Source organism: Phyllosticta citriasiana (assembly GCF_038021145.1).
Source record: "Phyllosticta citriasiana strain CBS 120426 chromosome Unknown IWZ02scaffold_4, whole genome shotgun sequence".
NCBI lineage: Eukaryota > Fungi > Ascomycota > Dothideomycetes > Botryosphaeriales > Phyllostictaceae > Phyllosticta > Phyllosticta citriasiana.
The window spans coordinates 508,086-529,326 of NW_027117281.1; the positions used below are offsets into that span (position 1 = coordinate 508,086).

A 21,241-nucleotide genomic window follows, 5' to 3' on the forward strand; every position below is an offset into this window, starting at 1 on the left:
AGCAACGACAGCGGTCGGCTGGCGCAGGGGGGGGGGGGGGGGGGGGGGGGGGGGGGGGGTTCGATCCAGACCTCTTTCCATTTTCTCGTCACCTTTCTCCCGTTTATTCCCTTGTTGATACCCCTCACCCTCGCTCGCTCTATCTCGGTTCTTGCACTCTGCCACTACCCCTTCACCTAAAAAGTTTTACTCGCTCCTGTACTGCTACCACTGAAATTCGCGGATCCGATTTCTGCAATGTTGCATCTACTAGACTCGCAAGTAGGAGAAGTTTTTGCGTGTTCCGTTGACTGTTGTAGAAAAGTATCAGGTGGCAGTAGGCAGGCAGGCAGCCAGAATATTAGGTAGATAGGTAGGTAGGTAGGTAGGTCGTACTTAATGCCGTGCCTGGATTATGTACCTATCTGCCTAACACATGGCTGATATTGCCTCGGCACATAGGCAGGCGAGCATGCATGAGCGATGTACCCAAGTTAGGTATGTGGGCATATCGGCCCCCCACCACAAACAAAGCAACGCAATAAAGAAGATGAAGAAGAAAAAGAAGTAGAAAGAGAAGCACAGATATCACTTACTCGGTTTGTTAGTTGCACGAATGAATGAGTAGATAAATAAACAATGCAAAACACGCTCCCATCTTCCTTGAAGCCCCACGTCTAAAGGATACATGTACACTCATACATATGTGTCCAAGGAGCGTCCTGGATAGAAGATAATAGATGCCTAAACAGACGAGACAAGTTGGGAGAAAAAGATGGATGAATGAATGGAAAATATACTGTGAGTCCATATCCTATCTATCTACACACCTGTCTGTCTGTCTGTCTGTCTGGTGTCATCGAGGTGCGTACGTACGCACGTACGTCATTATGGAAGAATAGGTGAGTACCTAAATGAATAAATAGCAATGCAATGCCTTGATCCCTCCCTCCCCCCCCCATCCCTCCCGCTGGTCATCAATATAGATATATGCATGCATGCATGCATGGATAAATGCATAAGGAAATAGATAGCTAAAACCGCATTCATCCATCTGCCTTCATGCCCGCAGGCCTGTCCGTCTCTTCTGCCTGTATGACAACTTTCACGCCTCGCTGCCTGCCTACCTACGCTTTGATCCGATTAATCAATGCCATCTTCATGCAAACATGCCGTTTGATATGCCACCACGCCACGAACACATGCCTTTCCTTTCTGCCTGATAGGACGAGAGACCATACACACACCCAACGGCCAACAACCAACCCAACAAGCCAACAAACGCTATGCGAAAGTGCCAGCCAAATGCCATCTCGCTCCCTCATTCACACAAACATACACCCAACGCGTACATGCATGCACAATTCATCTAGATGCTTCATGTCATCTCGCCTTCGCCAAACCAACCGACAGGTGCCAACTCAAGCATGCCAAACCATCTCACCTCGCCTCACATCAACCAGAAAATCACAGCACAGCACTACTGCGTCGACACGGTACCACCAGCACCACCGGCGCCACCAGCAGCAGCAGGAACGCTCGCCGTCGGCGACGTCGCAAACACGGGCGCCTTGACGAGGACGTTGCGGCCCCAGATGCGCACACCGAGGCCAACGGCCATGCGCACGCGCGGCGGCTGCTGCGGTGGCGGCGGCGGCGGTTGGCTGCTGTCTTCCTTAGACGACGGGGCCGGCAGGCTGACTTGGCTGCCGCTGGTGGGCTGATGCTGCGGCGGCTGCGGTTGTGCCTTTTTGCTGCTGCCGCCCATGAGGCCGCGTAGCATGCCGCCGCCGCCGCTGCGCTGCTTCTGTTGTTGCTGTTGCTGCTGCTGCTGCTGCTGCTGCTGCTGCTGCTGCTGCTGCTGCTCGGGTGGCGGGTGCGCTTGCTGCGTCGCCGCCGAAGCAGGCGAGTTTTGCGCTCCGTTGCCGGCTCCACTGCCGCTGGGCGTTTGCGGCGTCGTCTCTGCGCTGTTGGGGTCGCCGGGGTCTGCGTCGTGTTCGGAGGACGGCGCGCCTTCGATGACGGAAACGGGGCTGTCGGCGTGTTGGAGCACGCCTTCGGCAACCGGCGCCGTCAGCGCGGGCACCGCGCCTCCCATCTCGACGCGCATGAACTCGTTCATGATGCCGTGGCCCGGAGGAAAGTATTCGATGCAAATGTCGCGCGACTCGAGCGGGAGATGTGACAGAATGCTAACGGACAGCTCGACAATCATGGGAATGCTGCTCTTCAGATCCGGTTGCGCCGAGGGCTCCATGTACTTTTCAAGGTGGCGAAGCATGGCTTCGTTCAGCGTCTCGATGAAAGTCTCGCGGTTTTCGATGGCCTGGGGGCTGCGAAGCTGCTCCGAGAGGCCTTCGAGGGTGGCGAGACGCCAGCTGACGATTTTTGAAGTCAAGCTTTCCTCCTCTTCCTGGTTCTGTAAATGTGGAGCAAAGCGGCGGAGATTGATTTGAATTGATTTGAGTTGCGCGGAAAAGATTCGGTCAAGATCGGGGTGGAAATACTTGTTGAAGATTTCGTCGACCAACCATGCACTGATAAAGGCGCGGCCGACAGCCGTCATTTCCTGCTTGCCAGTTGTACAGGCCTCACGGTTCACAGCAGTCTGGAGCCATTGCGGAATCGCATTCCACTCTTTGCGGACGTTGAAGGCTAGCTGAGAGATGAGGCCCTCCAGGCGGTTGAAGCGAGCGCTGTACTCTCCATCATCAAGCGAAGAGCGCGATTGAGAAATCCGTTGGCTAGCCAAGGTATTCTGCAGCTGGTGGACTTGGTTCTGTTGTTCAAAGAAGTAACGCTTGACCTTTTGGTACTTTTCACCTGTAAAATGTAAGCCAAGTTTGCTCCGGTTAATATCTTTTCAACTTACGCAGGACGTCGTGATCTTTCAGAATGTTGCGCAGCTCGTCTTCACTCAGATCAGAAAATGCGCGCGAAGGAGACGGCGTGCCTCTCCCCAACTCCGAGTCTGGTCCATTGCCTTGTCTGGCGGCGCTTCGGGTTGGTTGGCCTTGTGATGCTGCTGGGACAACATCAGCGCCAAATGTCTGGACGCCTGACGTTGGCTGCTTACCCTGTTGATCTGGTTAGTCTTTTGCCAACAAACAACGTGATTCTCTTGACTTACTTCAGATCTGCGATTATGTTGCGCTGTGGGAGCCATGGTGGACTGGGGTGCGCGTTCTTGAGTAGGAGTGATGGGCACGACTGAGAGATCCTGGTGGCGACTCGACGTGACAGAAGCAGCAGCAGCAGCAGCAGCAGCAGCAGAGGGCGGACTGGACTGTTGCTGTGGAGCAAGCTGGAGCTGTACTGGGGGCTGTTGTGACTTTTGCGATTGTTGTGGCACTGGCACGCGGGCTATTTGAGGACGGTAAATGTCCGACTGCGGAGTACTGCTCTGCTGTAGTGTAGCGGCAGATTTTGGCTGTGGAATAAATTGCAGATCCTGTTCCTGCTGCTGGCGTGAACCGGGCCGAGCCTCGTTATCCTGTGGCTGCTGCTGCTGGAGTTGTTGGAAGACGTAAAAGTCGTCCGGACGGGAGAATGCAGGTGAGGAGGGGGTTTGTTGCGGAGGATAGTTGTCGGTCGAAGGCGGATGGATCTGAGTAAGGAGCTGATTGTGCTGCGTTTGTACCTGAGAGGGTTGCGCGTACTTTTGGTACGGAGGTGGCTGTGGATGCGCGCTGAAGCCACTTATACTGGGCTGGTGGGGGTGGGGGCTGAATTGGTATTCGCCTGCGCTTCCACTCCGGTAGCTCTGATCGGTGCTGACGGTTGGAACTGAGGGGCGACGAAAGTGTTCGGCGCCTTGCGACGGACCAACTGTCGGAGGAGCAAAGTGTTGGTCCTTTGCGGGAGGCTGTGGTGCAAATTCGGGTTGGAGCTGGAGGAAAGGGTCAAGATGTGAAAAAGCGTCTTCGTTGGCCTCGTGAGGAATCGAGAGATGGTGAGAATTGTGCCTTGAGGACAACCAGGGTTTGTGGTCAGGCAAAGGTTTAGAGGAGCCGCCTTCTTTCTTCCTGACCGAGACTCGTCTTCCTAAGGCGAGGTTGGAGGACTTGTCGATGCTTTCCTTGGCCGAGTGACCCAAGCCCAGCCTGCTGCGCAGCGAGCGCCTCTCCTCCTTTGGTTGTCCTTGGTTCAGCAGATCGGCTGGAGGCGTGGTGTTGTAGCTGGCATAGGAGCTGTCTGTTGGCGGCGGCGGGTGAGGCACAGCGGGGCTCGAGACGGCGTTGGAGGGGCGGCGATGGAGCGAAGAAGGGGTGGGTTTCGCGGGGGCTTGGTGGTCCGACAGGTACGAGGAGGGGTGAGACTGCTGATCGTCTTGTGCAGCGTAGCGGTCGATGTGATCTTGGACAGGGCCGTAGGGTAAGCTTCGAGCAGCAGCAGCAGCGGCGGCGGCGGCGGCGGCGGCGGCGGGACGGGGGTGCATTGTTTGACGGCTTGGCTGCAGAAGCAGAGCAGAGCAGAGCAAGGCAAGGCCAGGCAGATCAAAGAAACTCACCAGACGAGGTGGAGGCGACCGAGGCCTGCGACTTGGTCAAGAACGAGGGCCTCAGGTTGGATGGCATGGCATGGCCGACGCGCCCTTGGGGGTTCGGTTCGGGTCGGTTCTCAGGTGTCTTGGGGCTGGGGCTGGACAGAGTCAAAGGCTGGCCTGGCACTGCTGCGGGGCTCCAAAAGGATCAGCAGCAGGGCTACCACGGACCGAATTTCAACACGGCATCAAGGTGAGTAAAATTGTAGATGGATATGTATGTACCTAGGTAAGTAAGTATGTAACTGCCGACTCCCACTCCACTCCACTCCACTCCACTCCGACTCCGACTCCGACTCCGACTCCGACTCGGACTCGGACTCGCGCACGTGTTCAGTGCAGAGCCGCAAGGAAAGAGACAATGTCATGTCAGTCACGCAGAAACACGACGACGGTGCGGTGGTCTAGTGGACGGCGGTCGCCATGGCCACCGATGGCTGGTGGTGGCAGTGCTGACTGACAGACAACCAGACCGAGAAGAGGCTGGGAAGAAGCAGGCGGTGGTACTGTACATGTCCAGTAGGTAGTTGTTGAACTGCAACATCGTCACCTCGCATCGCCTCTCCTCGTTCTTCGGAGCGTCGCGGGCGCGCAGCCTGGTTATAGGCGACAGGCCTGGTCCTTGCTAGCTGCTCTCTATTTTTACCTCGTCAGCCATTGCAGGCCAAGCCGCGTCCTCCCGCCTTTTGCCCAGACTCTGTTTCTTCCCATCCAAGACGAATGAATGCTACTACTGACCTGACCCTCAACAACAACAACAACAACAACAACAAGAACAAAAACAACAACTCCTCCAGCTCAGCAGCAAGGCACATGGTCATGGTCGGCATCGCCGAATCCACTTCACACCCTCTCCAGTTCAGCTTGTCTTGGTGACCGGTCAGAGAGACATGACAGTGTATGTAGACAGAGACAACTACGTCGGTTGCACCATCACCTCGTACCCCAGCCTCATGGCCAAAAGTCAGAGTTGCACAATGCTCCCGAAGAGAGAGAGCCCTTGCACCGCTTGGGACCTCGGCCCGTCGATTCTGTCCATTCTGGGAAAGAGCGTACTGACCGGGACCTTGGGGGAGGGCTTGTCGTCTGGGTCAATGACCCCAACACAGCCATCCATCCATGGATATGGCCGACACTCTATTCCTCGTGCTCCCAGCGGCGTACCATCCGTCGTGACCGGGTTGGGTTCTTCTGGATTCATCGCACCTTTGTAACGTCGCATCTGCGGAAAAAAAAACCCCCCCCCCCCAAAAAAAAGATATATAAAGTGCTTGCTTGCTCCCGCAAAACATTCTTCTTTCACCACTACAACTTGCTTGGCCAACAATACCTGCATCATCATCATCATCATCATCATCATCATAATCATCATAATCACCATAATCATCATAATCATCATCCCTCAACCTTTGATCAAAATGCTTCTCTCTGCTCTCATCCTGACCACCTCTGCCGCACTTGCTGCCGCACAGCCGTTGGATCCCAAGGTAGTCTGCAAGACGGCCGGAGCTTGCCTGAGGATCAAGGAATTTCATGCCATTGAACCCGTGGACCCAAAGTCGACTTACCACACTGCCATCCAATTCACCATTGTCAACGACAATCCGGAGCTAGGCGCAAGTGCCGAGTGCGAAACGGATTGGCCGCACGGGACGCAAGGGTGGCCGCGGCAAAGTGTAAGAATCCCCTTGGTCGCGAATATCGACTTTCCACGCTAACACAAAGGAATGTAGAAAGAGTGCAGCCTCTCAGGCTTCTCGTTTTACTTCAACGGCTTCGACGATATTGACCAGGATTTTACCATTGAGGCAAAGCATGGCTACCGGGACGAATCGTGAGTATCTCTACATCTGATCGCATGTTGCTTCGGTGGTGCTAACCCAACCGACAGGATTTCGAAACGGCCGCCACCCCCCGGCACAGCTCCCATGGATCATGTCACCAACTTTGCCAGGGCCAAAGTGACCAAGGACACGGTCGTATGCGAGACGTTCGGCGTGAGCTACAAGTTCTGCCGGCTCAAGGAAGACGCAGAAATTCTGCTGCCGATTTACGCTAGAACGGGCTAGGAAAGACAGCCCTGAGTCACGAAGGCGGCTGCCCTGGGATTCTTTTGCACCGCGAAAGACAACACAGCACTGGGGGGCCTTGATTACGAAACAGACGAACGACCATGACGCGGTTACGAGAGGGGGGGGGGGGGGGGGGGGGCAAAGTTTAATGTATAGTAGTCGACGGTGGAATAGGGCTTTGTTGCACAGTCCGTAATGTGTCATTCGCAGGCGGTGCCCAACATCAGACTGCGTTCGAACGGGAGCAGAGTTGGATACCCGGCATGTCGCTACAGCAGCAGTATAGAAACAGTTTCCTGGTCCATGCCGTGCGAGTGCTTACCGTGAAAGGTTAGTCTTTTAGCCTCGGCGGCCTGAGGCCGATGGATTGGCGCCGGTTCAAATAGAGTTCCCGTGGCAGCCGCGCGAAGACGGTTATTGAAACTCTGTTTGTTTGTTTTTTTTTAAACTTCACGAGGAGACAAGGTCTCGGGTGCCGTCTAAAAATGTGCTTCTTTGTGGTCATGGCTCGAAGTGGTCAGACATGGCAGCTAGAGTCATGGCCACGGTGTTGAGGCTGCTGGAAGGATGTAAAGAGCAACGTGCCCGTTCGACTGGCAACCTAGGTAGCAGATCGTATTCATGAAAGAATGACGCAGAGCGAGGCAAGGCAAGGCAAGGCAAGGCATAGCAAGGCATAGCAAGGCATGGGATGGGATGGGATGGCGCGCATTCGACGTCGACCCGAGCCGCTACGCGATGCAAGAGACGGCGGGGACCCCGGCTGTCGCCTTCACTGTGGCTGGTGAGGCTCCGCCACCTCAGCCACTCTGGGAATGATCGGCAGCTGGGGTTGAATGCGTGAATGAATTCCATCGAATCTTCTCTCTCGATCAATCTCCAACTGGACCTATCACCTCTCGTCCGGCCTCGCCTCAGCTCTGCCATCTCGTCCGGCGAATCACGGCCATCCGAATCGTCACCAACCGAACAGATGACCCCTGTGACTCACTGCTCACGTGAAGTTCCCTTTCAGTCACATCATCACCACTCACCACCCACTCACCACCCACTCACCACTTTTGCCATCGCCGGTCTCGGACCGGACCACTCATCCAAACGCTTTGGGCACACATAGAAAGTCATGGATACATCTAAACATCTTCACCCCCTTTGCGGCCACTTCTCCTCCTCACCCCCCCTAGCTTCTTGTCAGACTCCTACCTCCAAACCTTCATCAGCCATGGGCCAACGCCACAACCGCCGCCGCACCAGGAGCCGTCCTCGCAACAGGGTGCCCTTTCAAAACAACATGTACATTTCTCAGTTCGACCAGACCACACCAGTTCCTCCAGCGTTTCCACCGCCTGCCTTTTCTCCCTTCACTACGTCATGGTCCTCCACATTGGTTACACACCAAAAACATCAACACCATCCGCGACCCCTCAACTATCTCGAGACGCAGACTCTGCGTATCTTTGGCGGCGAGGCCGGGGACGGGCAGATCCTCTGCGCACCCATGCTCAAAGTCGTCATGGACCTCTTCAACGACATCGATTACGTCGACCCCTGAGCTGAGCTGAGCTGCGCCCGACTCTGCGCGACTTGGGCCTCCTGACCTGAACCGACTTGTTGAGAGATACGTCTCCGCATCGGCTTTTTTGGTGGCGCAACTCTCATGCTATCCACGATACGCAGCGCATTTACGCCTGATAAACAACCTTCATTCGCGCCGCCCCCACTCAAATGTCGCTTTGGCGCTCGACACCAATCAGCGCCCGCCGAACGAGACAATGCTTACTGCACGAACTGCGGTCCTCTTCACACGTCAGGAAATTCGACCAATACGCCAATACACTAATCCTTGTCAGCCTGACAGGCCCGGTATCACAAACCTCGCCTCAGGCGCAGGCATATGCCGAGCTGTCAATACATGCAAAGCGAACATGCATGGCGTGTTATATATATCTTTTGGCCCAATTTCCACTGTTCATAAGGAACCACCCCCTGGCGCCGAGTCTCTTCTCTACTCCAAGTTTGCCATTTCAAATCTATTCTCCTTGAGACGTCATGTTTTTTGCCGTCAAAGCCGTCATTTTCTACTGGGTACGCTTGATCCCCGGGCCGTCGACCTTGTTCCAAATCTGACCATTCGCTTAGCTCCTTTACCGCATTTGGCGGGTCTTTTACAACTTTTTTATTCATCCCCTCCGCGCTTATCCTGGTCCTGTCCTGTATCGAGCAACATGTCTACCTCGATTCTACGATGTTATGAGCGGCCAATCTGCTCCTCGCATGACGGAACTGCATGAAAAATATGGGAATGTAAGCTTCGGTCTCTGCCGAGTCCTAGCACAAGCTCACAAGGCAAGGTGGTACGGTACTCGCCAGATGAGTTGAGCTTCATTGAGGGCGATGCATGGAAAACGATCTACGTCAACGGCAACAACAAGGCCCCGTTTGCCAAAGAGCCCGCGCACTATCCTCTTCCGCCAGACATGCCCGCGGGCCTACTCCAAGACCTCGACGACGCGAGCCATCGCCGACAACGCCAAGTGTTTTCTGCTGCCTTCTCGGAGCGAGCGCTCAAGGACCAGGAGCCCCTGCTGCGAACACATGTGGAGCGTCTGATGACGAGATTGACGGAGCTAATCAACCAAGATGTCGACATTACCGACTACCTCAACTTCGTCGCCTTCGACATCATGGGCGATTTGGCCATGGGCGCCTCGCTCGGCCTGCTAGTCGACCGTGACTCCGAATTCGCGCCGTGGGTGCGCACTGCCGTCGGGTCGATCAAGCTGCTCATCATCCGGTCAGCGCTGGGCTTCTACGCGCCCGTCTTGGCCAAGGTGCTGCTGAGCGTGCTGGCGAAGCCGCTGAAAAAGAAACGCGAAGAGCACGGCAAGCACACGATAGCTCAAGTGACGAAGCGGCTGTCGACGCAGACGGACCGGCCAGACTTTTGGACGCTCGTGCTCAATGGCAAGAAGCAAGGCGCCGACGGCGGCCTGCCGCTCAGCTTGGGCGAGATGCATGCCAACGCCAGCCTCTTCATGATTGGCGGCACCGAGACGACGGCCACGCTGCTCAGCGGCGCCTTGTATCTGTTACTCACCAATCCGGCCTGTCTGCGCCGTCTGACGGACGAGGTGCGCAGCGCCTTTGCGTCGCAGGAGGATATCTCCCTCGAGGCGCTGCCGCGGTGCCAGTATCTCAACGCTGTATTGGAGGAGTCACTCCGTGACTATCCGCCGGTTGCTGAGGGCTTGCATCGCGTGGCGCCTGCGGGCGGCGCGGAGGTGTGTGGGCATTTTGTGCCAGAGGGGGTAAGTCTCACATTGTCATCCATCCTTCACTCATGATGACCACGCGCCACACCAATCACGGCGCTGCTGCCATTTCCCCCCTGTCCCCTCCCCTCCCATCCATTCATTCAACCCTCTCACCAACCCAACCCAACCCAACCCAAACTAACTCTCTCTCTCTCTCTCTCTCCCTCCATAGACTGTCATCCAAATCCCACACTACGCAACCTACCACTCGTCCCACAACTTCCACCTCCCCTCCTCCTTCATCCCCGACCGCTGGCTCCCCGCTGCAACAACCGACCCCGCCTCGCCCTTCTATGCCGACAAGCGCCGCGCGCTGCAGCCCTTTGGCGTCGGCCCGCGCAACTGCATCGGCCGCAACCTCGCCTACCACGAGATGCGGCTCGTCCTGGCTAGTTTGCTTTGGCGCTTTGATGTCACGTTTGGTGCGAGCATGGGCGAGGTTGAGCGAGGTGAGGGGGGCTGGTTGAGGCAGAAGGCGTGGGCGGTGTGGGAGAAGCCGCCGTTGTGGTTGCGTTTCACGCCTGTGGGGAGGTGAGAGAGAGATTGGAGAGTTGACTTATCATGGGATGAGCGATGGGTGATGTATTTATGGTGGTGGTGTTGTTGTAGATTATTGGCCTGCCTGCCTGTCCACGTACACATATATGTACCCACCCACCTTGCCCCTTTTGGCCCCATGGGTTGCAAATACCGTATATTACCCTGTCTAGTACGCTTGCGTGCATGCGTGCGTGCGTGCATGTGCCCTAGGTACTGTACTACTCACGCGTACACCCCTCCATGTCTAATTCCAAATCAAAAATCACTCAAAATACCACATAGACACATAATCCACACTGAAACAGACCAACGCGAACCAGACATGCTTATCCTTCAACTCAAATGACCGCCACCACCCCAAGCAAAGCACTTTCTTTCCTGTCGAGCTTTCGTAAATCCACGCCCTACTTCACTTCACTTCACTTCACCCAGCCACCTCCTCCACCACCACCACCTAGTCATCCACATAACGCAGACATGCATCCAAAGCCTTCTTGCCAAAACGTTCCCCGGTACGAGGGAGGGCGCACCGCGTGTCTTTACCGTCAGACGGAGAAGGACGTGACTAGCTCGAAGCATGGCCACTCATCTAGATGATTGGCCAAGGTGGAGGAGTGAGTGTGGGGTTATTGAAGGGAGGGACGGGAGATGTAGGAGGTTCGATAGAAGTAAGTGCATTGTGTGATGGATGAGTCAGTTGCACCACTGGCAGCGGCGGCGATGGAGAGAGAGAGAGAGAGGGAGAGAGAGAGAGAGAGAGAGAGAGAGAGAGAGAGAGAGAGAAGGTGGATCAAGCCGATCCCCAGACTCCCTCCCCTTTTCCTTTTTTGAAAAGTGTCGGCCAGCCCAGACAGCGCACGATCACGACGACGACGACGGCAACAACAACAACAGCAACAGTGACAACATCAACAGCGGCGAGAAATTAAGTCTTAAAACTCAGTCGTCGTTTTAAAAAACAGCGGCTACCTAAAACCACATAGGCAGGCCACGAACCTCGGTAGGTAGGTAGTATCCGCTCAGCCCCTCAAGCATGGCACCAACCAATTGCCCTATCCAATCCGATCCCATACATAACGCGCCATCCAAAAAGGAAGGAGTCTTCAGCAGGAAGAAGAACACCGCACCGCACCCAGCCAGCCCATCTGTCTGTCTGTCCGATCCACCACGTACGCCTAACCAACTAACCGACAAACCGACCAACTCACTCGTTCGCCGTCCGTCCGTTGTATAGAGTGCGACATACATACATACAGCAGCAGTGGAGAAAAGAAATTTTTTTTTCAAAAAAAAAAAAAAAAAAAAAAAAAAACAGAAAGAGAAAGGAAAATGGCAAAGAGGAGAAGAGGAGAGAAGAACAGTTTTTAGACAGACGAGGTTGAAATATGGCAAAGGATGTAAAAGCAAAACTTTTTCCTTTCTTCTGCTGGACAGAACAGTGAGTGCTGCGTGCGGAAGATATCCGAGAGACAGGCAGCCAGATAGGTACTGACAAGCGACGAGCGACGAGCAGGAGCGCCAGATTAGCAATGGTGAAAGACGAAAGGGGAGAAAGAAGAAGAAGAAGAAGAAGAAGAAGAAGAAGGGTAAGATAGGAATATGAAAGTAGAGAAAAAAGAGGATCAAAAGAAACAAACAAACCACCAGTCGCGTAGACGAGCAGCAGCAGCGCCATCACTGATTCAAAACGCCTCTTCCCGCTCAACTCACTCAACCCATCCCATTGCCCGGCTGCCCAGGCCTCCCCATTCCACCCTGCCACATGCCGCCCATGCCACCCATTTGGCCCATCATCTGCTGCTGCGGATGGCCTTGCTGGCCGGCCTGCTGCTGCGCCTGGACCTGCGCTTGATTGCGCTGCGCCAGCATCTGCTGCTGGCGAATGAGCCGCGCCATGTACTGCTGCTGAGCCTGCTGCTGGTCTGGCGTGCCGGGGCCGCCTTGGCCTTGACCGCCGCCCTGGCCGCCGTTTTGCGCCTGTTGCTGCGCCTGTTGCTGGTGTGCGACGGCCTGCGCGGCTTGCTGCTGCTGCTGGAACTGCATTCGCCGCATGATTTCCAGCTGCTGGGCCATGTTCATGTTGCCATTCATGCCCGCAGTGTTGCCCTGCGGCCCGCCCTGCCCGCCGCCCGCCGTCGACATGGCGTTCACGTTCATTCCGCCCATGTTCATCTGGCCCATGTTGCCCATGCCGCCCATGTTCATGCCTGGGCCGCCGCCGCCGTTTGGCTGGTTCATGTTGTGCTGTTGCCCTTGGTTTTGTTGCGCCTGCTGCTGAGCCTGCTGTTGGATCTGGTTCATGACAATCTGCCAGGCCCGCATGATGCCCTGGTTGCCGCCTTGCTGTATCAAGTGCTGAATCTGCGGAGGGACGTTTGCGGCGCCGCCAAAGTGCTGGACCATCTTCATGATCATCCGTTCCCTTTGTTGCTTCGCACGGAACTCCTGCTGCTGCGCTGGAGTCATGTTGGCCATGGCTGGGTTGTTCATCATAGGATTTCCCTGATTTGGAGGACGCTGCTGAACATTGTTGGGTGTGGCACCTGCAACTTGGTTCATCTGGTTGCGCATTTGTTGCTGCAGCTGAAGGTTGTATTGATTGGGTTGGTTGCCTCCAAGATTTGGGGTCTGGCCATGATGTTGCGTCATCTGGTTCTGTGCCTGCACCGAGGCCATGTGCTGTTGACGTAAAATTTGCATCTGCTCCTGCGTCATGTTTTGAGGCGACCCGTTGTTGATTGCATTTTGTTGCTGCAGGCGCCGCATCTGCTGAAGTCTCGCCATCTGCTCGTGGGAGATGCCGTTTGGCATTTGTGGTGTGCCGTTCATCATCACGGGCGTGCCCTGCATGCCCATGGGGCTGCCATGTTGATTGACTCTGCCAGGCTGAGGCGTCATGTGGCGAGTGACGGGCACTGCTTGGCCCATTTGGGGCGTGCCTTGGACCATCTGCGGTGTTCCGTGGGCACTGCCTGGGTGCTGGCTGCTTTGCTGGCGCGACATCTGGCGAGCCATGTGCTGAGCGCCAGCAGAGTGAGGAACAGCAGAAGGTGGACGTGGTGGACTGCCGGCTTGACTTGATGATGTTGGAGCCATGGGTACGCCTCCCATGGCGTGAGTCGCGACGGCATTGACATTGATGACGGGCGATGCCTGCATCGGAGTTTGATGCCGAACCATAGGAGAGTTTTGCGGAGGCTGAGATAATTGCATCGGATGTTGTTGCGATCCCATCATATTGCCAGAGGCCTGTGCTGCCGCCGCTTGGGCACGGCGCATTTGCTCTTGCTGTAAAGCGTGCTGTTGCCGTTGCTGTTCCTGCTGGGCCATGAGTCTGTTGTGTTCGGCTTGCTGTGTTGCTGCTTCTCTCTCCTTGACACGCGCTTCAGCGGCCTGCTGCTGTTCCCTCTTGACCTGGGCTTGCCGGGCTTCTTCCTCTTTCTTGAGCCTTTCGGCCTCCTCGTGTTGAATCTTGATGTTTTCAAGCGTCTTGAAACGCGAGAAACGTGGTTCAAATGTAGCTGCTGCACCACGAAGACCTTCACCCTCGCCATTCATTTGGCCAGCACCCGGAACCGGTGCAGAGCTATCGCCAAACAACATGAAGTTCTGGTCGGCGTTGAACTGTGCTTCATCCGCAGCCAATTCTGCCGTTGTGCGCTTCCTAGTCTTGGGCGCTGGCGGGGGATTCTTGTTCATAGCGTGAGTGGTTGCCTCGATCAGCTCTACACTCTCTGCCATGCTGTAGACGGGATCGAGGTAGAGCGCGGGTGCTGTAGCATTGATGACCTCGGCCTCGAAAGTATGGATATTGGTTTCGTCGAGTATCATTTTCTGTCGCTTGGCAGGACGTCCAGAGGAGGGTGTTGGCGGTACAGATGTTATTGGGGTGGGCGGATGTGCGGATATGGGAGTCTGAGCCGTCCGTGCTTGCCTGCGACTGCTCAGGTCGGGCATCGGAGTAGTGGCAAGGATCTCAATCTCCGCGGCGTGAGAGAGTTGAGTTGGAAACAGCACCGTGACAGAGATGTGTGGGCTTTTGGGGCCAGGCTTTGCGATATCTTGCAACACTTCCTTCTTTTCCTTGCTTGGCTGACTTCCCGAGGAACTTGGTCGCTTCTCGATCTTTGGAGAGTTGGACTTTGGGGGAGAAGGATAAGGGACGAATGGAGATGGAGTGAGGTGGTCGTTCCAGTTGTGGATCGAGCCGGGTATCATGTTGTCCTTCTTCTTGGTGTTGCTCTGAGCGCCTGTTGGAGGCTTGTTGTCTGTGGAACGGTGATTGACAATCTGTACTATCAAGCAACCATCGTAGAATTGCACCCCAGCCCTGAGCATCTCCTCGAGCATGAAGTGGGGAACAGTGCCATCTTTTAAATGTTGTATCAGCGGCTTCATGGGCGAGTTGTAGGGAAAGTTGCCGTCTTGGTGTTCGAAGCGAAAGTGGTGTTGGTGGAGGTGGATGATGAGCGACGGCGGGTGGCCCCTGAACTTTTTCAGGATGTAGTCCTCGGTCATGACTAGTCATTGTAAGTCGAAGCTGGGAAACTCTGACGGACTAACATACCGAATGGCTTCTCCACCACCTTGTCCGCAGAAGCGGCACTGTCGGCTTCATTATGTGCAATCCGAGTGCTGCTGCGAAGCTGCGAAGGGCGTTGAGATTCGCGACGCTGGCGAAGGGCTTGGGAAGGACGAATGGGGCCTACGGTCGACATGGTATCGGTAGAGGGGGGGGGGGGGGGGGGGGGGGGGGGGGTTGAAATTTCGCGCGGCGGTGTCGCGATGGTTGTTGTGTTTGCGATGGCGCTCACATAACACGCGTGCGACGGTCGATCGGCTAATCGGAGTCCAAGCGAGGGCGAGAGAGGATTTGGAGGCGCGCGACCACGGCAAAGGAAGTCTTGAGGCCAGTGAAGGTGAGAGAAGGCGATGAACGGGGATGGCGTTGATGGAGAGGCACCATCACGATCACCAAGTTGCATGCGCGTCAGGCTGGGCGGCGCGGAGTCGGCAGCCGGTCCGCCGGGCCCCGGCCTTGGCCTGGGGCACTAAAAGTGGTGGCCGGATTCCGCACCTTAGTCAAAAGTCCAAACACATACATCCCTCTCTGATAGAGTCGAGTGAAAGGCCATTATTGGAATTTCGACCGACTGGAAGCATCCCATGGCCCACACTTCGTCTCATCAGGGACTGCACCGCATGCGCACCTGGACACACCGGGGCCAGCAAGAAATGTGGAGTCCACAGCAGTCTTTGTTCAACGAGACTGTCCTGAACACCTGGATAAAGATGCAAGAAGCCTGACAGAAACATTCTCAGCGTCTTGAGTCCAAGGCGATGATGTCGCCATAGTCCTAGCGCCTTCCCAAAGTTGCACCAATGACGTCAACCCCCTGGCGTGCGAGGGCAGGTAAGGTAAATCAGCATAAAGTCCCCAGAACTGACCTCAACGTCAACTCGTACAACCACTGCCAATCACAACCTTCTCAACCACAATCACCATGGCCGAGATTGCAACAGGCGCCCTAGTCGCCGAACAAGTCGTTTCCACAACCGTCGAAGGCGGCCTCGTCGCAGGCTATGCAATTGCTCAACCAACGGTCCCGCTGAACGCCAGTTTGAAGAGAGTAGCAGTGAGCGAGCTCATCCGCCGTCAATGGCATACCATCAACGTTGTCGACGGCAAAGCCTATATATTTGGCGGCATCACCCATGACGGAGTCCTCGCCGGAAATGAAATACACCAGATCACGCTACCAGGAGCAAAGAATACGAGTGGCGTCGACTACCACGCAGTTCCCGCCATAGGCACCACTGACAGCTCTCCGGTGCCTTCACCTCGCGCAGGCCACTCAGCCGTAGTGGCAGGAAACAAAGTTGTCATTTGGGGCGGCCGCGACGAGCATGGCAACTCTTTGGCGGGAGAGGCGCCCCAGCTCTGGATCTTCAACACGACCACTTTGCGATGGAGCCAAACTCCTGTACCAGACGGCCCCAAGGACTCGCAATTCCATCACGGCGCGGCGCTGTGGCGTGGAGACCAGCTCGTCGTGTACGGGGGATTCAGCAAGCCAGCGGGTGCAGCAGATTTGCGCACTCTGCCCAGTCTTAGCTCCATTGACATCAACACGGGAGGCTGGCAATCGCATGCGGATCAGACGTTGTCCCCAATCACTCCCCCTTCTGCCATTGCTGTCGTTGAGGACAAGGTGTACACCGTAGGAGGAGGTGATCGCTTCCAGTCGCCAGTCCACGTGTACGACCTGGCATCGACCACGACTGCAAACAAAGACATTGCATCGGGGACGTGGACTACGATCCAGGTTCCTGCAAACCCGCTCGTCCAGAGCCCTTCTACACCTCGTTCCGGAGCCGGCCTGCTCCCCATCTCCACCGGTCACGGTCGCCACTATCTTCTCTACCTTTTCGGCCAGGCTGCTAGCAACACCAAAACAACCAGCCCATCTGCTGCCCAACCCAGCAAATCACCCACCGCTGACACCGACCTCGACTCGAACACTTTTGACAATCCGGATTCTCCAAATTCGTCGCTGCTGTACTCGTTCCAGCTCCCCTCGCACAGCACGTCGCTGGCTGCAGCCAAGGATGGCGCGCGTGACGCCATTGGGCTTGACAGTGGTGCCGTAGCGTGGGCGGAGGTCGACATTGTGCTGCCGACTGAAGAGCATGCTCACGAGGGCAAGGCCCATCCCGGTCCGCGAGCCAACTTTGCGTGTGCCAACGTCGACGATAAGACTGTCGTGGTTTGGGGAGGAGTCGATGCCAGGGGCGTGGTTGAGGGAGACGGATGGATCATTCGGATCGAGTAGGGGTACAAATGGAGCGAACAGGAGTTGCTATGGAGAGAGGTCTTTCAACGAGGGCACATCAGGACTACGGGATACGACACGGAAAAAAGCGTCTTTTCGGCATAGTTGACCAACAAGCAGATAAAATGGTTGATTTCTAGATCAATTTCTGGCCACCTTCTTTGCAGGTGACTGATGGCAAGCCAACTGAAGATGGCCATGTTTGCTGCCCAAAGTGATGCGCTAAATTTCCAGCCAAAAAGAACAAAAAGGAAGATATAACACACAACGTAAGAAAAGAAGAACTCCAAGTATAAAGATCAAGCAGCCATCGCCAATCACCGGCCGTTAATAATGTCGTCCGAAATCTTCTCGGCCAGGGCATAAATAACCGCCGAAGGGTGTCCCGGCGGCAGCAGAGCAAACGCACTGGCATCGACAATCCTCAGACCATCAACGCCAATGACGCGGGCCTTGCTATCGACAACGGCCGTCTCCTCGTCGGGCTTGCCCATGCGGCAGGTGCACGACGCATGCATGATGGCCATGACAGAGGTGCGCAAGTTGTCGAGAATCTCGTCGTACGAGTCGACGTCGTCGCCGGGCCAGTACTCGCTCTCACTAGCGCGGATGCTCCTGATGATGTCGGTGTTTGCGACTTCGCGCATGCGGCGGTAGATGGCGACGACCATTTCCTCGTCGCCGGGGTCCGTCAGCCACATGGGGTTGAAGAGGGGCTTGTCGGCGGCGGAGTCGCTGGCCAGCGAGACGTTGCCGCGCGACAGGGGCATCAGCAGCGTCGCCAGCATCGACGCGTACTGCTTGCCGTCCTTGGGCTGCTGGGCCCACGGGATGCGGAAGTCGCCAATGTAGCCGGCGGCCGGGAAGAACTCGATCTGCGGCCAGTCCTGCGGGTACGCGTTGAGGCGGTCCCACGTCGACTGCGACAGGTTGGTCGACGCCGGGAAGCGCTCCCAGGCCAGCATCTCGGCGACGTTGTTGGACAGGGGCCCCGTCGCGCTGGCCGCGTATTCGGCCACGACGGCCGCCAGCTTGACCGGGTTGGCCAGCACCGCGTCGAGCGTGTCGATGGTGACTTCGTAGGCCGGCCCGAAGATGAGGTGGTCCGACAGGTTTTGGCCCACGCCGGGCCGGTCCGCCAATACTTCGATTCCATGTTCCTCAAGGTGCGCGGCCGGGCCGATGCCCGACAGCATGAGCAGTTGCGGCGAGTGCAGAGCGCCGGCCGACAGAATGACCTCCTTGGTAGCGTTGATCTGGTACGAGAGGAGCCCGTTGATGCCTGTGGCCGGCTGCACCTGCACGCCGTACGCCTTCTTGTTGTCGTCGAACAGGATCTTGGTGGCCTGGGTGCCGGTGAAGACCTTGAGGTCGCCCTTCAAGCCCTTGTCGCGCGCCTTGTAGATCCACTGCGCAGACGTCGAGCGCGTCATGGTCTCTGCGTCGACAGTCAGCTGCGCGTAGTGCCAGCCGTCGAGCTCGCCCTGGTTGTAGGTTCCCGTGATGTTGAAGCCCAGCGTCTCGAACGCCTTGGCCACGTAGCTCTGCCACGACCACGAGTAGGCAGGGTACGTGACTTGGATGGCGCCGTCCTCGTTGTTCTCGATAAAGTCGCTCTCCGAGTACAGTGATGTGGCGTTCTTGGGACGCGTCTCCGTGTTGGGCGGCGTAAAGTTCATACTCTTCTTGAAGTAGGGGAGCATTTCGTCAAACGTGTAGCTGTCATCTCCAACGGCCTTGGCCCACTCGTCTAGAGAGCCCTTGGTAGGCCTGTGGTGCAGCATAAAGTTGAGAGCGGAGGAACCGCCAAGACATTTGCCCTGCGGGTAGTGCATTTCTCTCCCGGCCGCTCCCGGCTGAGGTGTCGTCGTAAAGACATAGTCGACGGTAGGGAACGAGTCCAGAGGATTGCTTCCAATGCCAATGATACCTCCTAAGACGGCCGGGCCCACAATGGGTTTCCCTACCTCGAAGGAGCCTCCAACCTCGATGACGGCCACCGAGTTTCCGGCCTCAGCAAGCCGGTAGGCCATGGTGTTGCCGCCTGTGCCTCCTCCGATGACCACATAGTCGAATGATTGGACTTCGCCCAGCGTTCCTGCTAATGTCCCAAGGGAGGTTTCGACTATGCTTGATAGATCGGTCCAGATGCTGTCAGTGATGGGGTCCAGGATAGGGTCGAGCAGTGGTGCCGCCGCGGCGGATCCCACGAGTAGACTCGTTGCAAAGGCCCGCATGGCTGCTTATGGACTGGAAGTCTCAGTAAACAGTCCCTTTTTGTCTGGATGCGGCACTTACAGGAAGAGACAGTTCTTATGACCAGTGTTGACTTTTAGGCCGCTGCAGACTGGTCAACAGGAGAGAATTACAATTATATGGAGCAGATGGAGAGGCCTCCTCGAACCTGGAATCATCCCATCCCGAAGCAGGTACGCGTAGCGAAAGGGGGCCTCCGCCGGGAGTCCTCATGGGGAAAGTGTGTAGTTGGAATTGCATCCACGACTCGTACCCGCAAAGCCGCAGCGAACATCACAATCCACAGTTTCCGGGCGTCTGGAGCAAGGGTAGAGCAGTTCCCTGCAGTCATCCTGCGAGTGACTGTTGGGTCGACTCCACAAGTTTCCTGTTCCTGATCACACTCTTCGCCGCAACGCGAGCGAGGTAATGGGGGCGAGAGGACGGCGGCGCGCACATAGCTGGCGACTCTCCTCAGTGTTTCCAGGACCAAGACTGCCACACTCGCTTCTTTTTTGCTCGTCACAAAGTCAGTCCAGAGGGGTCGTGGCTCGCCTTGCCACGACTCCAGCGCTGCGGCTCCTCGAATATCCGGGTCGACATGGCTCTACTCCACCACTCTTATCCTTTCACCACAGCTCCCACCATGGCCCTCGCCCTGTCACTGGCACTGCGTGAACACCACAACCAAGATTGCTTTCGCCATCCGCAATCACCGTAACGCGAAAGGGGGCCCGGTGTACGAATGCTTCATCTCTTCCACGACTCGCGCCGAACACAGCACGTTCATCTCTAGTGGATGAAATGGCTCCGACGATGAATACTCTCACGACGTTTCTTTCCACGATGGCATCTCACGGCCAGGACGCCAAACCATAGCAATACCGCCACCAACACTCCACCTTCCACACACACTGAAGAAAAAGACAGCAGTTTTTTTCCTTCTGTCAAACGAGCAAAAAAACAAAAGGGGAGGCCTAGGTGAGCGACGAGGCTTGCCTTGCCCAGCCTGCACGACTCGCACCTTAACACCACGACTCGCCGCATCCCCACTGCGATTCAGTCGCGGGCGCCGCACGTTTGTCTTGGCCGCCCGCCACGCCGCGCGACCATCGCAATTGTCTCGTCTCAATCTGTTCTTTTTCAGTTTGTTAATTACATCCCTTGCTCTTGACTCGCGACGTGTATTTGTGGCGATGGATGGACGGCGGGCTTTCCCCCCCCCCCGACCTGCCCTGCCTCCCGTCGAACTTAAGCAGGAGGCGGCACTTCAGCATTCCGTGCCGCGTTGGCTCCTGGAGATGCGCGCAATGTGTGCAGACGCTCCAGCCAGACAGAAAGACAGGTACAAGTCGCCTCTTCGGTGGCAGTCAATCGTCTCCGACGAAATCGCGCGGCGAAGCGAGAGAAACGGCTAGCTGGGCTCGTACAGCTGCAGAACACGCAACCCAGGTTTGGTGGGCGCGGCGAAGCGCCATTGCCTATACTCTTACCATTGAGGCAAGAGACGAGGAAGAAATCCGGTCGAAGAGAGTAAGGATAGGCAGTGAATATGCGTGGGAACACGACGCAGGACTGCTGTTGGGAGGGTTTTCTCCACGTGCTGTGCCGTGTCAAAATGCGTCTGTTGTGCCACATGTGGCCCGCAGTAGACCCAACGACCCGGGTGCGGTATGCGTGTGGTTTTGGCCCCCTTGACGGCCCCTTCCTTTGCCACTGGATGAC

The 21,241-nt window shown here is 56.3% G+C and overlaps 8 protein-coding genes across 8 annotated transcripts; 4 read left to right on the plus strand and 4 right to left on the minus strand.

The window, feature by feature from the left end:
* Positions 1 to 58: 58 nt before the first annotated feature.
* On the minus strand, positions 59 to 920 carry IWZ02DRAFT_446132 (uncharacterized protein). Its single transcript, XM_066767210.1, has one exon. The coding sequence runs from the start codon at positions 788 to 790 to the stop codon at positions 584 to 586; it is 207 nt and encodes a 68-aa protein (XP_066624393.1). The 5' UTR covers positions 791 to 920; the 3' UTR covers positions 59 to 583.
* A 326-nt stretch (positions 921 to 1,246) lies between these two features.
* Positions 1,247 to 4,696, minus strand: IWZ02DRAFT_201906 (uncharacterized protein). Its single transcript, XM_066762576.1, has 4 exons — positions 4,490 to 4,696; positions 3,110 to 4,335; positions 2,852 to 3,056; positions 1,247 to 2,802 (listed from the first exon to the last, which is right to left on the minus strand). Exons 1-4 carry the CDS (start codon positions 4,554 to 4,556, stop codon positions 1,460 to 1,462), a joined length of 2,841 nt encoding a protein of 946 aa, XP_066624394.1. The 5' UTR covers positions 4,557 to 4,696; the 3' UTR covers positions 1,247 to 1,459.
* A 1,100-nt stretch (positions 4,697 to 5,796) lies between these two features.
* IWZ02DRAFT_446140 (uncharacterized protein) lies at positions 5,797 to 6,717 on the plus strand (the record flags this gene model as incomplete). Its single annotated transcript, XM_066767211.1, has 3 exons — positions 5,797 to 6,198; positions 6,256 to 6,356; positions 6,414 to 6,717. Coding segments are annotated over 3 exons (543 nt in total), but the record flags the coding sequence as incomplete, so codon positions are not given.
* Positions 6,718 to 7,816: 1,099 nt separating this feature from the next.
* Positions 7,817 to 8,146, plus strand: IWZ02DRAFT_488843 (uncharacterized protein; the record flags this gene model as incomplete). The annotated part of the gene is made up of 1 exon (XM_066769506.1): positions 7,817 to 8,146. One exon carries the CDS (start codon positions 7,817 to 7,819, stop codon positions 8,144 to 8,146), a length of 330 nt encoding a protein of 109 aa, XP_066624396.1.
* Positions 8,147 to 8,643: 497 nt separating this feature from the next.
* On the plus strand, positions 8,644 to 10,755 carry IWZ02DRAFT_515669 (cytochrome P450; the record flags this gene model as incomplete). The annotated part of the gene is made up of 4 exons (XM_066770656.1): positions 8,644 to 8,679; positions 8,734 to 8,898; positions 8,946 to 9,902; positions 10,081 to 10,755. 4 exons carry the CDS (start codon positions 8,644 to 8,646, stop codon positions 10,441 to 10,443), a joined length of 1,521 nt encoding a protein of 506 aa, XP_066624397.1. The 3' UTR covers positions 10,444 to 10,755.
* A 1,025-nt stretch (positions 10,756 to 11,780) lies between these two features.
* On the minus strand, positions 11,781 to 15,175 carry IWZ02DRAFT_201974 (Spt20 family-domain-containing protein). The gene is made up of 2 exons (XM_066762577.1): positions 15,016 to 15,175; positions 11,781 to 14,968 (listed from the first exon to the last, which is right to left on the minus strand). Exons 1-2 carry the CDS (start codon positions 15,164 to 15,166, stop codon positions 12,159 to 12,161), a joined length of 2,961 nt encoding a protein of 986 aa, XP_066624398.1. The 5' UTR covers positions 15,167 to 15,175; the 3' UTR covers positions 11,781 to 12,158.
* Positions 15,176 to 15,543: 368 nt separating this feature from the next.
* Positions 15,544 to 17,406, plus strand: IWZ02DRAFT_446153 (uncharacterized protein). Its single transcript, XM_066767212.1, has one exon. The coding sequence runs from the start codon at positions 15,953 to 15,955 to the stop codon at positions 17,279 to 17,281; it is 1,329 nt and encodes a 442-aa protein (XP_066624399.1). The 5' UTR covers positions 15,544 to 15,952; the 3' UTR covers positions 17,282 to 17,406.
* A 33-nt stretch (positions 17,407 to 17,439) lies between these two features.
* Positions 17,440 to 19,554, minus strand: IWZ02DRAFT_202014 (choline dehydrogenase). Its single transcript, XM_066762578.1, has one exon. The coding sequence runs from the start codon at positions 19,516 to 19,518 to the stop codon at positions 17,599 to 17,601; it is 1,920 nt and encodes a 639-aa protein (XP_066624400.1). The 5' UTR covers positions 19,519 to 19,554; the 3' UTR covers positions 17,440 to 17,598.
* Positions 19,555 to 21,241: the final 1,687 nt, after the last annotated feature.